At 59.7% G+C, this 16,603-nt stretch overlaps 1 protein-coding gene and 1 long non-coding RNA gene across 3 annotated transcripts in view; one reads left to right on the forward strand and one right to left on the reverse strand.

Annotated features, from left to right (window-relative positions):
* Nucleotides 1-448: 448 nt before the first annotated feature.
* Nucleotides 449-16,603, reverse strand: part of IL12RB1 (interleukin 12 receptor subunit beta 1) — a 17,711-nt gene continuing 1,556 nt past the window's right edge. The window contains exons 3-17 of one of the 2 annotated variants that reach the window (XM_046672433.1): nt 16,329-16,391; nt 15,331-15,445; nt 14,387-14,556; nt 13,007-13,146; nt 10,441-10,474; nt 9,846-9,968; nt 9,126-9,208; nt 8,109-8,346; nt 6,343-6,510; nt 5,519-5,656; nt 5,059-5,214; nt 3,736-3,870; nt 2,791-2,887; nt 2,214-2,295; nt 449-1,498 (exon numbers count right to left, since the gene is read on the reverse strand). In XM_046672433.1, the coding sequence (XP_046528389.1) occupies nt 1,145-1,498; nt 2,214-2,295; nt 2,791-2,887; nt 3,736-3,870; nt 5,059-5,214; nt 5,519-5,656; nt 6,343-6,510; nt 8,109-8,346; nt 9,126-9,208; nt 9,846-9,968; nt 10,441-10,474; nt 13,007-13,146; nt 14,387-14,556; nt 15,331-15,445; nt 16,329-16,391 (2,096 nt within the window). In that variant the 3' untranslated portion in view covers nt 449-1,144. The remainder of the gene's footprint in view (nt 1,499-2,213; nt 2,296-2,790; nt 2,888-3,735; nt 3,871-5,058; nt 5,215-5,518; nt 5,657-6,342; nt 6,511-8,108; nt 8,347-9,125; nt 9,209-9,845; nt 9,969-10,440; nt 10,475-13,006; nt 13,147-14,386; nt 14,557-15,330; nt 15,446-16,328; nt 16,392-16,603) is intronic. The other variant, XM_046672434.1, reaches the window with a different exon arrangement.
* Nucleotides 2,788-3,610, forward strand: LOC124245171 (uncharacterized). The gene is made up of 3 exons (XR_006890208.1): nt 2,788-2,899; nt 3,127-3,420; nt 3,522-3,610. It is a non-coding gene; the product is annotated as an uncharacterized LOC124245171 (long non-coding RNA).

Here is a 16,603-nt window from a genome sequence, read left to right on the forward strand (position 1 = left end):
GGTGGGCGCGGGGCGGGGCCGGGGGCGCGCGGAGGTGGGGCCTGAGGCGGGGCGGGCGCGCGGGCCGGGGCCGGGGCCTCGCGTCCCGCAGTGGAGCGCCGAAGGACCCCCCCAAGTCCTGGCCTGAGCCCCGGGGGCAGGGCGGCGGGCCCCCAAGAGGGGCGGGGCTGGGGGACGACCGAGGCTCCCGGTGCGGGGTATGGACGCCGCAGCGTCCCCAGGGCCCGCCCGCTCCGCCCCCGCACTGGGTGCTCCCGCGCGCAGAGGGCGAGCCTGATAAATGTGGGAGGGAGGGAGGGAGTTCTCCACGGGGGCGTTGGGCGCAGGCCTCCAGGCCTCGGGCCTCGGCGGACGGCCACCCACAGGCCCGTTCATTAGGCCTCAGCCCCCCCCCCCCCCCCCCCTTCATCCCCCCCCCCCCCCCCCCCCCGCAGCTCTGCGAGCTTAACATGATCACTCCCCCCCCTAGCCGTTTGACAGGGAAGGAGACTGAGGCCGGAGAGGGGCCATCGCCTCCCCCAGAACGGTCAGAGCACCCCTCCTTTCAACACACCTAGATCCTCCGAGCCTGGAGACCCTGCGGTGCAGCCCGGAGCTCGGCACCCAGACTCCCCATCCAGTGCTCCTGGGACCGGACGTCCGGCCCAGGACCCTAGGATCAGCATGAGCCCCCTATGGGCCCCCCGCTAGGCTATTCCCCCCAAACAGGCCAATGACAGCGCCCGTCCCAGCCCCATGGATGTCAGGCCTGGGCCCGGGTGTAGCAGTGTCCGTTTCTTGGTGGTTTCTAGGGTTTCCACCACAGGACATGTCACAACGGGTGCTGGACAGAGTAGGTGGGAGGAGGAGGGTCAGTGGCACCAGAGGCAAGGGGTGAAAATGGGATTAAGGTCACTTGGCCCGGCTTTGACTCCTGTCCGTGCTGTGTGGCTTTAGGCTAGGCACTTGCCCTCTCTGAGCCTCAGTGGTCACCTCTGTAAAACAGAACAGCCACGACCTCTCAAGGTAGTGATGGGGATTCAGCACATCCCGCGAGTGTCTGGATGGGACAGGCTGGGGATGCAAGGAGCACTTAGCCAGCCGTCTTGATTGTGATCACGGGTCTTTCTGACCGCCAGATGAGGTGCAAGCTCGCGTTTCTCCCTCAGGCCTCCAGGCCCGGGTGCCCAGGGTCACGGAACCTGGGGCTCTGCATTCGATCTCCCAGGAGCAGAAGGAGTCCAGCCGCCTGGGCACGGCTGCCCTCCAGACCGTCCTGCCCACCAGGCCCCTGGGCGGCGGCCTCCAGGTGTTCTTGCACCTGTCTGCCGTCCTCCGAGGGCAGCTCCGTGTCCAGGGCCGGCTCAGGAGCACCCCGAGGCGGCTTCGGCTTCTCCTCAAGAGGCTCAGGTGTGTCCAGGTCGGTCTCCTCGTGTTTGTCGCAGGGCATGCTCACCACCAGGACCTTTTCTGGGGACGACTCCTCCGGGAAGTCTGCCGGGCTGATCCACTGCCAAGCCTGGAGAAGGAGAACGGCCGAGGCTGTGGGCAGGGCCCTATGTCCCACCCACACAAGGAGGGCGTGGGCCAGGCCCCTGCTGGCTAAATTCTCTCAAGCCCTGAGACCAAGTGGAGGATCAGTCGGAAGGGTCCCCACTGCTCTCTGAGAAATCGGCCTCCTCTTCTCCCAGTTGACGTGGTTGGGCAGGGCAGTGGCCCCACCCCAGCTCTTAGCCGGGAATGTGATCCTGGCCCAGCCAATCAGAGCAGCTAGCCCCCTGGTTCCGGGGACAGGCTCCGCGATGGGCATGTGACCCAGGGGCATGCCCCTGAGACTTCTGCTCCAGTGAATGGGGAAAATGGACACTCTGCTTCCACCGAGGGAAGGCTGAGCCCCGGCCAGCAGCACAGAGAGATGGAGCCCTAGGCCCTGCATCCAGCCATGCCTGAAGCCCACCACCCTGGGATTTTGTTTGTTTGTTTGTTTGTTAATCAGGTTCCCTTTCTGTTGAAGCCACTTTGAATCTGTTTCCGCTGCTAGCAAATGACCCACAGGAGGTCCCTCTCTGGGCCTCTGCTTGCCCATCTGCAAAATAGGGCAGGTGTCTGGAGGCCCTGCCTCAGTGGGTTGGCGGAGAACAAAATGAGCTACTGCATGGCCATCACTCAGCAAAGCCCTGGCCCCGAGTATGAACCCAACAAACAGAACCCGGAATTAGAAAAGGAGACCTTACCTGCTTCCCCTGGCTGTGAGGGAGCTCGACAGCGGTGCTGGCACAGGGCGTGGGCAGGGGCGGGCACAGGTGCTGGATGGCCCTGGGGATGGAGGGGAGCCGGTCAGAGGAGTGGTGCTTCTGTATGTTCTCGCAATCCTCCTCTTTTTGCTGAGGAAGACTGGTCCTGAGCTAACATCCATGCCCATCTTCCTCTACGTGGGACGCCTACCACAGCATGGCATGCCAAGTGGTGCCATGTCTGCACCCTGGATCTGAACCGGCGAACCCCGGGCCACAGAAGCGGAGTGTGTGCACTTAACCGCTGTGCCACCGGGCTGGCCCCTGTTCTTGCTTTTCTATTGTCCTGACTTGTTTCATGTCTATTAGGCTATAAAGGGAGTGAGGATATGAGCTGGGGGAGCCGGTGCGGGAACTTGACAGACCCGAGTTTGAATCCTGGCTCTGCCCCACTGCTGGGCGCCTTAGCCTTCCCACCTGGGCCTGTTTTACCATCTGTGAAGTGGGCACAAACATCTAACTGGTGTGAATGGCACTACCATCACTCTCACGGCTCCTGTGGGGGCGGGGGGGTCACCTGCTTAGGCCGAGGTACCCCAGGGTGCCCAGGAGAAGGACGCTCACGAAGCTCCCCAGAGACACGAGGACGACGGACAACTCGGAAACCTGAGCTTCTGCGGGTGAGGGTGAGAGAGCTTGCTGGAGGGGCCCCTCCGCCTCCCCGGGGAGGGAGCTGGGAGGCTGGCCCCATCGCCCGCCCCGCTGCCGCCCCTGGCAGCCAGGGCCCCTCCCAGCCTCTGTTTCCTGGTCTGTGAAGTGGGAGGGCAGGGACCCCCGCCCGTGACTGGGATCCAGGCCTGGCGCGCAGGCGGTGCTCGGGCCCTGCGGCTCCAGCTCCTGCATGTGGACCCAGGCGGCCCTGGACCCAGACCTCCCGCCCACGGAGCCTGAAGCCCTGGTCCTCTCGGGGTCGGATTTCACTGCGAGGATGACAGGCAGCGACGTTGGCAGGGAGAAGATGATTTGGTCTTCAAATCTCTGATGGCCACACACCTCAAGACAGCGGGACCCACATCCTTATCTTTGTGATGGTGAAGGGAGTCATCTAGACTTATTCATTCATTCACTCAATAAACAGCCCTCCTGCTCCTTCCTCCTCAGGACCCCCCAGCTGGGGGAGGCACAGGCCCCCCCACCCACTCCCAAGGTGTCACTCTTGGGAGGAGAGTCAGTCACGGGGCGGGGGGGGGGGGGGTGCCCAGAGGAAAGCATGGAGGGCTTCCTAAAGAGGGGGCTTTTGAGGCACAGGACATGCATGCGCAAGGCCTCAGGAGTGTGAGAGAAGGTTCCAGAAGAGAAGCTGCAGGAGACAAGACCAGGGAAGGAGGAGGAAGAGGTCCGGCTGGAACTTTCTCGACGGCGATGCACGGGGAGGCACGGAGGAAGGACCGAGGGGCAGGGCGGGGCTGCTCGCGGACTCGGGGGAGGCCAGGGCCGGGGGAGCCCGCGGGGCCCCACTCACCGACGCTGAAGCGGTGGGGCGGGCTCCAGGCGCCGCGCCGCGTCTCCGTGTCCGCGCGCACCTGCACCGTGTAGGCGGCGCCGGCGCGCAGGCCGCCCAGGGTGGCCCGGGTCTCCGTGGGCTTCACGGGCAGCTCTGCGGGACGGAGGCAGCCACGGGTCACGGACCCCGGGCTCCCCGGAGGCCAGCCGAGCCCCCTGGGGGCCGGGGCTCGTGGACGTTCTGCTGAAGGCCCTTCCTAGGGCAGCCGCTCCCCGCAAGCTTATTTGGAGGAATCGGCTTCATGCAAATATTCCGTGAGTGATGCTGATTTTCTCAGTTCTGCCCCTCTCGCTCCACCCGCTGCATGCTCGGTCCCCTCCAGCCGCTTCCGCCGCCTCCTCTCTGCTCCCGGCAGGCGCAGGCTCAGCCCCACGGCAGGGCCTTTGCACTGCCGGCCCTCCCTTTCCCCAGATGCCCCAGGGGCTCCTGCGTCACCTCCTTCCCGGCTCTAGGGTCAAGGTCAGCGTGAACTGTCTATCCTGCTCCCCCGGTAGCCCAGCATCTCGGCGCACAGGAGGACCTCAGTAAGTGCTCGTGGGATGGGGAGACTGGGATAAATAACGCCCCTCGTAAAAACCCTTTCCAATGAGAATGCAGTTGTTGGCTGTCATCAGAAAGAAAAAATTCCTAGAACTCTAAATCCATATTGTTTTTTGTCTATATTCAAAAGGAATATTCCTCCAAAGAAATTGGGGGGAAATTGGTGAATTTCGCTGAATGGTCATTTGGCGCATTAATCTTCAGCAATCCGACCTTTGGCAAATCGGTTTCCGCAGATGCGCTGCTCCTGGCGGGGGCTGCGGGAGGCGGTGGGGAGGCCGCGCGGTCCCGGGGGTGGAGCCCGCGGGGAAACCCCGCCCCCCCCGCCCAGCCCTTCAAGCTTCTTTCCCTCTGAAGGGACGGGAAGGGGCACATGTCTGAGCTCAGACAGGCTTGCTTAACCTTTGGGCAGGTGACTCTCTCTCCAGCCTCGGTTTCTCCATCTTGGAATGGAGACAGCTGTCTCCACGCCACGGGAGTTGAGTTGCTGAGACACATAACAGACTGCCATCCATGCAGCCGGGGAGTTGCCAGCCCCCAGCCAATGCCCACCAGGCCCTCTTCGGGGGGGTCTGGAAGGAGCCAGCAGTCAAGACCCTTGAGTCCAACTGTCTTGTTTTATGGGTGGGAAAACCAAGGCCCAGAGAGGGGCAGCGAGGTGCCGAGGTCACACAGCAAGGTGGCACTCAAGCCCCGAGCTCTTCCTCCCCAGCCTGGCCCGGCCTGCACAGCCTCACATACCTGAGCCCGGGCCGCTGCCCTCCTCCCAGCAGCGCACGACATACTCCTTCAGGACGCCGGGGCAGGTGCTCAGCAGGGACGGCGTCCAGGCCACAGACACCGAGTCCCGGCCCAGCTGCTTCACCGACACGCGCTGTGGGCTCCCGGCCTCCGAGGCTGCAACCGACACCCCTGCCCAGTCACCCCAAGAGCCCGCCCAGCGCTACCTGCAAGCCCCACCCAGCACCACCCCAGACCCGGGACCTTGGCTCCAGCACTCAGGCGCTCACTGCCCGGCTCGGAGCCTCAGTCTCCTTTCCTGTAAAATGGGGCGGTGTCGCTCGGGGGTCCTAGGAGTCGACTGAGCGCAACACACAGTAGGTGCCTCTGACTACTCATTCTCTTCTCCTGACACCCAAGGCCACTGCCCAGGCCTCCAGGAGACCACCCTGGAGACCACCTACAGGATTGGACAGCTCACCATTGCCTCCAAAGTGGTAAGTGGACAAGACTGTGGACCATGAGGTGGGCTTCTCTGGGCGCTCAGAGGCAAAGATGGTGATGTAGTAACATGCCCTCTGTGCCATCACTGCAGACGCCCAGCTCCAGCTGTGGGTTGCTGGAAGAATGACCAAGGACCAGGTCAGTCAGCAGATTGTGTTTCTGCCTCCGCGCCTTTGCACTGGCTGTGCCATCCACCAGGAACTCCAAGAGCACTCCTACTCATGTTTCAAAGCCCTTGCACCAACGTCCCCTCCTCCAGTATCCCTTCCCTATGCCTCCCTCCAACCGTCCCCACCCCTCCAGCCCAGTCTTCACTCCCTGAGGCCAGGGGCGGCTGTATCCAGCTTTGCCATCCCGGGCTGGGAGCTCCTCAAGGGCCAGGATGACGCTGAGGCTTCCGGGGCCCTGGTGGCCAGGCTCAGGGTAGGAAGCGGCAGAGTGAGAGGGTGCCTGGGCCATATAGCCCCCTTCCCTCCAGAGGCCTCATTAATTTGCCACCAGCATCTTCCAGCTGCCACCTTCTCGGGCATGGGCGAGCATTCAACAAACACTCATTGCCTGTGGGGTGCAGCCTGCCCGGGGCTGAGCCCTGACACCCCGGGGTCCTGGCAGGGGCTCTAGACCCGCACGGGTGGCAGAGCCCAAGTCTGGGCCCGTCTCCACTCCCGTGTGGCCTCAAGCAAGTGGCAAGAGCTCTGTGGGTCTCAAACACCCCCTGTATCTGGCCCCCGTAGGTCTGAGCCAACCGGGAGCTCTGACGGAGGGCGCAGAGGCAGAGGCAGGACAACCGACATGACGTACCCATTTCAGCGGGGTCCTGGTCCTCGGGTGCAGTCAGGGTGCAGGTGGTGAGGCTCCCGTCCTGGCCCTGGGGCTGCCACTCAATGCAGTATGTCGTGCCCTGGGCCCGGGCTGGCCAGCGCAGGGTGGTCCCATGGGCTCCGGCGCTGATACTCAGAGCCCCCGGTTCTGGAAAAGACGAGGAGGGACATCACGGCAGCGGCTCCTGCAGCCGCCGTCCTGCCCCTGCACCGGGCCCTCGCCACAGGCCGGGAGCCGCAGGGTCTGCCTCGGTCTCCCCACACGGCCGGGCACGGCGGGGACGCCAGGGGCTGTCTCAATGAACAGAGCCCTTCTCAGCTGACCGTGGGTTCCCGCCAGGATGCCCACCACCATTGCTCCTCAGACGGCCCTGACTGCCCCCGCCAGCATGGGGGGGCGTCTCCCCTCCAGCACATACGGGCCCCCCACCACTCGCCTCGCCCAGCGGTGCGTGGGTGTGGCGCAGGATGGCCCTGACCAGAGCTCGGAGGCCTGAGGACACACCCACTTAGTCCCCGGGGCTCATCTCTCCCACTCCCTACAGCAAGGGTGCCTGCAACAACCTCAGGGAGGCAAGTACTGCTTCCCGTTCTGGGGACCACGACTACCACTTATTGAGCACTTTTTATGCACCAGGCCTATGCCACTTTGCTATGATCACCTCAATGATACAGAAACTGAGGCTCAGAGAGGGAGAGCCACTGCCCCAAGGTCACACAGCAAGGCCATGGCCCAAACTAGACCAGGAGCTGACAGACTCGCTGCTGTGCCACCCTGGCAAGTGGCTTCACCTGTCTGAGCATTGGTTATCTCATCTCTGAAATGGGCATCCTCGTAGTAGCCCCGCCCTCACAAGGATGCTGGGTGCTCAGCAGGGCCAGGACCAGGGCGAGGTGAGCGAGGTGGGCAGCAGACCCAAAGTGTAAGGAGACTCCAAAGGACATGGTCATAAACAGTCATAAACACCATTTTAAGGCAATATTTAAAAAAAATCAAAATGAATTAAAAAATATGTAATGAGCACTGTTCACAATTGTCAAAAGGTGGAAACAGCCCAAATGTCTGTCTGTGGATAAAGAAAGAAAGTGTGGTCCATCCACACAAGGGACTAGTACTCAGTCATAACAAGCACCGAGGCCCTGACATGCGCTACAGCGTGGAAGGACCTAGAAAGCCTCACGCCAAGTGAGGGAAGCCAGACGCGAAAGGCCACACAGTACGATCCCATTTACAGGAAACGTCCAGCACGGGCACATCCACAGAGACAGACAGCAGAAGAGTGGCGGCCAGGGGCTGGGGAAGGGGACAGGGAGGGAGTGCTCATGAGAATGGGGTCTCCTTTACTGTGATGGAATGTTCTGGAATTAGAGGTGATGGTCGCACAACATTGTGAATGAACTAAACGTCCCTGAATTGTTAATTTTGCTATGTGCATTTCGCTTCAATAAAATATATATGTGTATATACATACATATATACATAAATATGTCTCAATTTTTCCATTATATAAAAAGTATATGTATGTTTAATATATGAATATATATAAAGTGAGCAAAACACCAAGATTTTAAATGAAGATAGGGTCAGTCCTGTCCTTGCACGGTGCTGCCTCGCTCACCACACCCTGATCCCGGCCCTGGTCCCGACACAACTTCACTTACAGAAACCAGCGGCCTGCGCGGCGGCGGCTCGCAGCCCGAACCTGCTAGAAGCCCGCGCTGCCCCCCGCGCGCGCGATCCCGCACCTGGGCGCTCGGCCGCGGGGATGTGCCACGTGCGGTTGGGGCCGCGGCCGAGGCGGGTCCGGGAGACGAAGGCCAGGTCGTAGGCGGCGCCCGACAGCAGGAGCGTGCGCGGCAGGCGGAGCGTCCTGGCGGCGTGGGGCTGGCACGGGCAGGACAGCATGCGCAGGCGGACGCGGTAGGCGACCTGCACGCCCGCCGCCGGCCCGCGGCAGCCTTCCGGGAGCTCGAGCGGCGGCGGCTGCGGGGGCGGGAGCGCGGGGCCCTGAGCGCCGACCCCAGGGCGCGGTGGCCGCGTGCCCCCGGGGCGTGTAAGGGATAACCGGCCTGCACGGTGGCGAGGCTGCTGGGAAACCGCGTTCAGAGGCAGGGCCCTCGGGTTTGAGGAAGGAGTCGTTTGGCAAAACCCCCGGGGAGCCAGCCAAAAAAATGTTTTCATCTTTGGACCCGGTCACCTGAAGCCAGGAAACTTCTAAGAAAAGGAGTTCAAAGCAGAGGAAACCCAGGCAGCAAAGGGGCTTGTCTGCGCCTTATGGTGACAGCCCACCCGGGACCTAGCCCAGTCAATGGGGGTGAAGCCAATGCATGAAATACTGGGGGGTTGTGCCCCTGACTCTGGCAAGAGGCTTCTCCCTCTGTGCCTGTTTCCTTCCCTGTAAAATGGGGGTTAATTAGACTGCCCTTAATTGGTTAGGGGACTTCAAAGAAATTATCTCCCATTCAGACCTACGCGGTCACCTCCTTCCTGGCCTCCCAGCTTCCACCCGAGCCCCCCACCATCTGTTCCCCTGAAGGCAGCCAGAGGGAACCTGTGGACACCTGAGTCCAACCCTGTTCCTCCTCTGCTCACACACCCTCCATGGCTCCCCATTACCTTCAGAGGTAAACTCACAGTCTGCCCAGTCCTCGCCACCTCCACATCTCATCTCCCTCCATCTCCCACTTGTACACCCCCACTCCAGCCTCGTCTCCTCCTCCCTGCCAGGAAGGTCACCCCACAGCCCTGTGACACCCCATTACCTGCCCCTCCAGGGTCACCTGCCTCCTCCCATTGTGGCCAAGCTGCTTCACTGAGAACCTCACCTCGGGCTCGGGGGGGTTTTCTGCAATGAGACAGCAAGACAGTGACACGGGGGGTGCCCTTCCTCGGCCTCCTCACGGTCGGAGGGGGGCCCAGGACCCTGCCCTTCTCTCCCCTGAGACACAGTGTTCCCCTGCCTTGTTAAATAGTTTCCAAATCTGAGAACTCGGAGATTCATTCCTCAGCAGCGTGACTGCGCTCGGCGTTACTGACCTGGACACTTAAAACGGTTAAAATGGTACTTCTTATGTTGTGTGTATTTTTACCACATTTAAAAAATCTAAAACCATCTCTTGGAGTTGTTTCCCAGCAAACATGCACTTGGGCAGGAGGACGCCGGCCTCCCCGCCCCGCCCCCCCGCCCTCCTGCAGCGCCACGTCTCCCCGACGACACAGCCACTTTCGCCTCCTTTAAAAGAGGCCTCCTTTGAAAGCTGACCACACAAACTGGAAGGAGAGACAGACTGAGAAACGTTTTCTCTTTAGATTACGGATTGGTCACATTTTACAAACTGACACTCACTCTCTGCCCTGCCTCCTTGCATGAATTTTCCCTAATGTCTCCCGTCACCTAATTTCTAACACTCGTCGCCTGATTTCTATACCCACTGCCGTGTTTCTGACGCCCAGCCCTGTTTCTGTGCTTCAGTTGTTCTCACCAGGGGGAACGCACACAGGGCTGCTCCAGCTGCTCCAGAGACCTCCCGGGGCGTCTGGCCTGCGCCGCCGCCGAAGCTGGAATTCCTGGACCGCATCGGTCTCCATGGGGCAGAGGCACGATTCTGGGGAGAAACAGGTCAAACATCAGGCCGAGGGGCTGTCCCACACCTGGGGGTGTCTGGGGCTTGGCACTGCTCACTTAGTCACCGTGAACTTATTGAGTGCCAACTGTATACATGCCTTTATTGAGTGCCAACTGTGTACACAGACTTATTGAGAGTCAACTGTGTGCCGGGCCCTGGGGACATGGCAGGAACAGGCCACACCCTGTCCTCCTGGGGCCTTGAGGATCACCCGCTTCTTCACCTGTCCCAGGTTCAAGTCCCAGCAAGGCCACCCCTTGGGATGTGACCTTGGCCAATGGCTTCTCACCCCCAAGCCTTTGTTTCCTCACCTGTGAAATGGGCATAATCCAATACTGAACTACAGGGCGGAGCAACAAAGATACAAAGAATTTAGCACTGGGCCTGGCACACAGTAGGTGCTCAATTAATGCTAACTTGCTGCAGCTGTTGTTACTATTCTTATTCTCACCGAAGCCAGCGTCATCCTGCAGTCCGCAGTCGCCCTAGGACAAGACCATATTTATGTACTGTTTACATTTGGTGTTGAAAAATCTTAGCTCTTTTGAAATTTTAAACAGTGATTCTGCCAAATGTGACGTGGGACCTCAAACTGGACCCAGGAGCAGAGAGAGGACATTCTTGGAAAAACTGGTGGCAGCCAGATAAGCTCCGGAGTTCAGTTCCTGGCAGTGTCCCCATGCTTATCCCATCGTCGGGACAAACACCCCCGGCGGGCAGGACAGTAACAGGAGGGAGGGCTCTGCAGGTGCTCTCTGCGCTTCTTTGTAACTTTTCTGAAAATCTCAGATTATCCCAAAATTAAACGCTTATTCGAAAGATTACTTTTGTTGGGGCCGGCCCAGTGTCGCAGCGGTTAAGTGCGCGCGTTCCGCTTTGGTGGCCCGGGGTTTGCCGGTTTGAATCCCGGATGCGGACATGGCACCGCTTGGCAAGCCATGCTGTGGTAGGCGTCCCACATATAAAGTAGAGGAAGATGGGCACGGATGTTAGCTCAGGGCCAGTCTTCCTCAGCAAAAAGAGGAGGATTGGCAGATGTTAGCTCAGGGCTAATCTTCCTCAAAAAAAAAAAAAAAGTTATGTTTGGAAGCAAAATTATTTTATAATTTTCTTTAAAATGACTTTAGAGGGCAAAAGCTGTCTGCTGTGTTAGGGGTCAGGAGAGCCAGGACCCAGCCTGCCCTCTGGTCCTTGTGTGACCCTGAGAGGCACCCGCCTCCTGAGCCTCAGCTTCCTCATCTGGCAGGGGGCTGAGAGGGCCTCGTGCAGAGTGTAGACCAGCTTAGGGGCTGGAAATAAAACAGAGGGAAGCTGCTTCCCGTCAGGGGCCCCATGTCACCTGCCTCCTATGATCAGCACCCCTTCACCAGATGGGGAAATTGAGGCTCAGGCAGGGGCACATTTGGAGGGAAGACGGGGCCGAAGCTGAGGCGGCTCCCTGCCCTCAAGATGCTCCCAGTCTGGGGGAGGAGACTGGCCACGATCAGAGGCTGGTGCTCTCTGGCTCCCTGGAACCGGGGCTTCCTGGGGACTGGGTCGGGGCTGGGGTCTCTGGCAGGCCCAGGATCGCCCCGCCTGGAGGAACAGCAGGGGGTGACAGAGAAAGCGAAAGAATGAAGGAAGGTCCAAAGATGTACAGATGGCCACCAGGCTTGTGGAAAGACGCTCAGGGCCACTGATCGCCAGGGAACACCAATCAAAACCACGATGCGATGCCGCCTCACACCTGTCAGAAGGCAGGAGACAGGAGGCAGGAGAGGATGCGCTGGCAAGGATGTGGAGAAAAGGGACACCTGGGCACTCTCGGGGGGACGGAAACTGGGGTAGCCACTGTGGAAACCAGGATGGAGGTTCCTTAAAAAACTGAAAATAGAACCACCATATGATCCAGCAATTCTGCTTCTGGGTGTTTCTCTGAAGGAAATGAAAAACACTAACTCGAAGAGATATGTGCACCCCGTGTTCACAGCAGCATTAGTCACAAGAGCTGAGATGGGGAAACAGCCTGAGTGTCCATCGATGGAGGAACGGATAAAGAAGGTGTGGTATATATATGCATTGGAATACTACTCAGCCATGAAAAAGGAGGAGCTCTTGCCATCTGTGACAACATGGATGGACCCTGAGGGCATTATGCTAAGTGATATAAGTCAGACAGAGAAAGAGAAATACCATATCACCTCACTTACATGTGGAATCTAAAAAACAAAACAGACAAAAATTCAAACTCAAAGATACAGAGAACAGATTGGTGTCTGCCAGAGGTGGAGGGTGTGGGTGGGTGAAGGGGGTGAAGGGTCAAAAGGTACAAACTTCCCTTGGAAGTCTAGGTCAGTCCTGGGGATGTGAGGTGCAGCGTGGGGACTGCGGTTAACGACACTGTACTGTATATTTGAAAATTGCTAAGAGAGTAGGTCTTAAAGTTCTCATCACAGGGAAGGAGAATCTGCACTGCGTCCAGTGATGGATGGTACCTAGACTTATGCCAGTGACCGTGTCACACTACACAAACATCGAGTCATCATGCTGTCCGCCTGAAACTACTCGAACATCATGTGTCGATCACACCTCAATAAGCAAAATGCAGGAATGGAGGAAGAAAGGAAGGAGCGGGTGGAAGTGCAGCTTCCTGGAAGAGGAGGCCCCAGACCGGGGCCCTGAAGGTGAGCCGGACTGGCCTCTGCTCCGGTGGAGGGAACTGCATGTGCAAAGGCAGGGAGGCTGGAAACCCAGGGCACAGGCAGAGAACAACGGCCACTCAGGAGGCGGCCGGTGGAGCCACGAGGCGGGGGCGGGAGCTGGGGCCAGCTGAGGATGAGGATGCTCTCCCGGGGGCAACGGGGAACCAAGGAGGTCGTGATGAGATCTGAGTGTCAGAGACCCCCGAGGTTGGACGTGGGCAAGAGTGGAGGCCGGGCGGGAGGGGTGACAGATGTAGAGATGGGGAGACAGATTTGGGGAGTGAAGGTGTCCTGGGACAGGCCTGTGCACACTGCTGAGCTGGGGGACAAACTCACCAACTTCCACGAGCTGCCAGGCGTCCGGTGCCGGAACTGCACCTCGGCCCCACCCTGGCGGGTGGGCGTCTCCCACTCCATGCGCAGCTGCCCCGCCACCCTGGACACCTTGATGTCTCCTGGTGGAGGGTCGTATTTAACTGGAAGCAGAGATGGGGTTGGAGAGGGAAGCTGGCAGGTGTGTGAATTGTTGGTCCCGAAAATTCCAGAAAATCCACCCATGCCCCGCCTGCCCCAGGGTCACCAACTGCATCCTGCAAATGTGAGTCAGGGACACCCTTGCAGGTCCCACTTAAGCCTGGGGATCTATGGGTCAAAGAGTCAAGATTTATGCACAGGATCCTATTAGTGAAGATAGCTTTAAAATACTAACACCCATTGCTGGCAAGGTTGTGGCGAGACAGTCGCTTTTGTCAATTGCTGATGAGAAGGTAATGAATTGATTCTATTTTCTGGAGGATTTTTAGGGAAATCTCACTATTTTAGACCCACTTCAAGTAGCCTGGCCCAAGGAGAGACATCTGTCTCTCTTTCTGCATCTTGGTCATTTCATGCCACAGGGGGAGGAAGAGTCCACCTCAGGGCCTTTGCGCTTGCTGTGCCCTCTGCCTGGAACATGTTTTCCACCTTAATTCCTGCTGGATCCTTCTTATCCTTCAGGGCTCATCTTGAGCTGGAGGCCTCCTTGACCCCCCAGTAGTATCTCCCCTTGTGTGATGATCACGCCTTGTTCACCAGCCCCACTTGAATCTGGGCTCCGTGAAGGCAGGGTGGTGCAGGGAGCAGGGAAAGGCAAGTGAGGCAAGGCTGGACAAACACAGGGTCGATCTTGTCTTTCTTTAAAATGTTGATATTTTATTCATCGAGGATTATTTTTTGCATTAATTTTGATTTTTTTTAAATATTACATTACAGTATTGTCTATATTGACTGCTGAGCTTTTGGCTTCCCGTTAAAATTTTGTGCCCAGGGTGGTGCCTTGCTTGCCTCGCCCTCGTCCCAGCCCTGGGCTGCGTGCGACCTCCATTGGCCTCGCCCATGTCCCCTTTGACTCGCCATGGCACACGGTAGCCGCTCAACGACGATATGCTAGATGAATGTTTTGCAGCATGAAAACAGATGTTAAAGACCCACCAGGGTCCCTGCAACATGCGGCCTCAGGGCAGAGCCAGAAGCAACCTCCGCGTCCAGCACTCGGGGATTCGGACGGGAACCACGAGAGACCCCCCTGAGTCACGCAACAGTGTCTGGTGTGAGAGTGGCCGGCAGCACCAAGCCTCTCGCCAGGGCCCAGCACCCCCCCAGGTCTAGGCTGGAGGACGAGAGGCTTCTTGGGTGACGAGGGGACAGCCGGGAGGAGGAGGAGAACAGGGTGCTGACCTGAGCTGTACAGCTGCAGGGTAACCTCAGGCGACTTCTCCGTGCGGTTTGCGGTCCGGGATTCCACCCAGAGCGTGACGTTGTAAAGCACAGATATGCCGTCCTGGTCTGAAAACTGCAGCGTGGTGGCTGAGCCGGCCGCGAAGTAGCAGCAGCGCCCCGGCCTGAGGCTGCAGGAGGGAGGGTGCTGGTGCTGAGTGTGGGGTCCTAGCGGACCCCAGAGTGTCTCGGTGGCCACAGCAGATGGCGTGCATCACGTCTCAGCATCCTTTTCTGTCCTTTTATCCCCCCATCCTTTTATAACCCCTCCCCAGCCTGGGGGTTCCTCAGGGGCAGGGGATCAGCCTGAGACTGAGGTGTTTGGGGACCCCAGAATCTCCCAATATGGGCTGCAACAGAGGGAAGGAAGAAATGAATGGCCCGATGAATGGATGGACAGACGGATGAGTCAGTGAGGGGGGAGGGTGACGGAAGGACTAGAGGGACCCTAATCGCTGCCCTATAGGGATGCCCACCCAACTGAACCCCCACAGTGCAGAGCCCCACCCTCCCTGCCCACACAAGAAGCTGAGGCTCAGGAAAGAGCAAGGGCCTGGCCAAGGGCACAGGTCTGAGAGCAGGGATGCAGGGGCATGGTCCAGGGGCAGGAGCGCAGGGGCACAGGGGCACAGGGGCAGGGGCAGGGGCACAGGGGCACAGGGGCACAGGGGCACAGGCGCAGGGGCACAGGGGCAGGGGCAGAGGGGCAGGGGCACAGGGGCAGGGGCACAGGGGCACAGGGGCACAGGGGCACAGGGGCAGGGGCACAGGGGCGGGGTGCAGGGGCAGGGGCACAGGGGCAGGGGCGCAGGGGAAGGGGCACAGGGGCACGGGCAGGGGCGCAGGGGCACAGGGGCAGGGGCGCAGGGGAAGGGGCAAGGGGGAGAGGCGTGCAGAATCCTCACCAGCAGCGCAGGAAGTGGCTGACCCCGGCCGCGGGGCCCTCATACCGCCAGGAGCACTCGTAACCAGCGCTGGATGTCCGGTAGCAGTTCAGATCCCTGGGGCCCGAAGTCGAGCCTAGAGGAGATCCCAGAGGTTTGAGAACACACCAGAGTGTGCAGGAGCCTCCATGCTGAGCACCCCTGGGGGAGTCTTTCTGCCACTTATATAATCCAGTGCCACCTCAGCCTGAAACCGCTGTGGGTCACAGCCCCCTCCCATGCCCTCCGCCCTGTCTCCTGCCATCTGCCCTGCTCACCCTGCTCTGGCCACACCGGCTTCCTCACCAGTCTTCAGACACCTGCTCAGTCCCACCTCAGGACCTTTGCACATGCTGTGCCCTCTGCCTGGAATGCCCTTCCTCTAGATTTTGACATCCCAGTTTCTCCTCTACCAGCCAACCAGAAGCAGCACCTCCCTGTCCACCCTGCCCTGCTCTGCTTCCTCCTAGCACATCACCGTCACTGCAGTGTGTGCATTTGTTTCCCTACTATCCACCTGCTGCACCAGGTTGTGACCCCAGGAGGACAGTTGGGCTCACAGCTGACTCCCTCATGTCTAGAACTGTCTGCACTCAGTAGGTGCTCAGTAAGTATTTATTGAGCAGAGGAACAGATGAGGCACCTGCTCTGGGGCTGACCCTTGGTGGGGTACACAACAGCATAAATGTTCCAGCAACACCTGCCTTGGGGGACTTCAGAATCTGTAACAGCTGCTTAGCCCCCCACGCTGACCAAACCAAGCAGACGTGGACACCGGCCCTGCGGCCCTCCTGGGAGGAGATGAGGCGTGCCGCAGAGACGGCTCTGGAACCCCCAGCTCCGTGAGGGCTGGCCGCCAGGCTGTCGGGCCGTGCTCTCAAGGCTCCAGGTGGGGCAGGAGGGGGCAGATGGAGGGGCTGCTAGGGATGGGGCAGTCACAGCCCAGCACAACCCCCCATCAGTGGGGACCGGCTCCAGACCTGAGTCTGCATCCGGGTATGGCGGGTCCTGGAAACAGCACCCACTGCTGCTGCAGGATCCAGCTGCAAAGGCAACCAGGAGAGTGACGTTCTGGGCCTCTCTCTGCGTGGGGGAGGGACTGGGCCTGGGGGCTCACCAAGTGACCATCCACCTGCCCACCCACCTTCCCATCTATGCATGCACACATCCATCCACCCATCCATCCAACTATCCACCTGCCCACCCTCCCACCCACCCACCCACTTTCTCATGTACACATCCACCCATCCACCCA

The sequence above is a fragment of the Equus quagga genome, chromosome 9 (assembly GCF_021613505.1).
Source record: "Equus quagga isolate Etosha38 chromosome 9, UCLA_HA_Equagga_1.0, whole genome shotgun sequence".
In the NCBI taxonomy this organism is placed as follows: domain Eukaryota; kingdom Metazoa; phylum Chordata; class Mammalia; order Perissodactyla; family Equidae; genus Equus; species Equus quagga.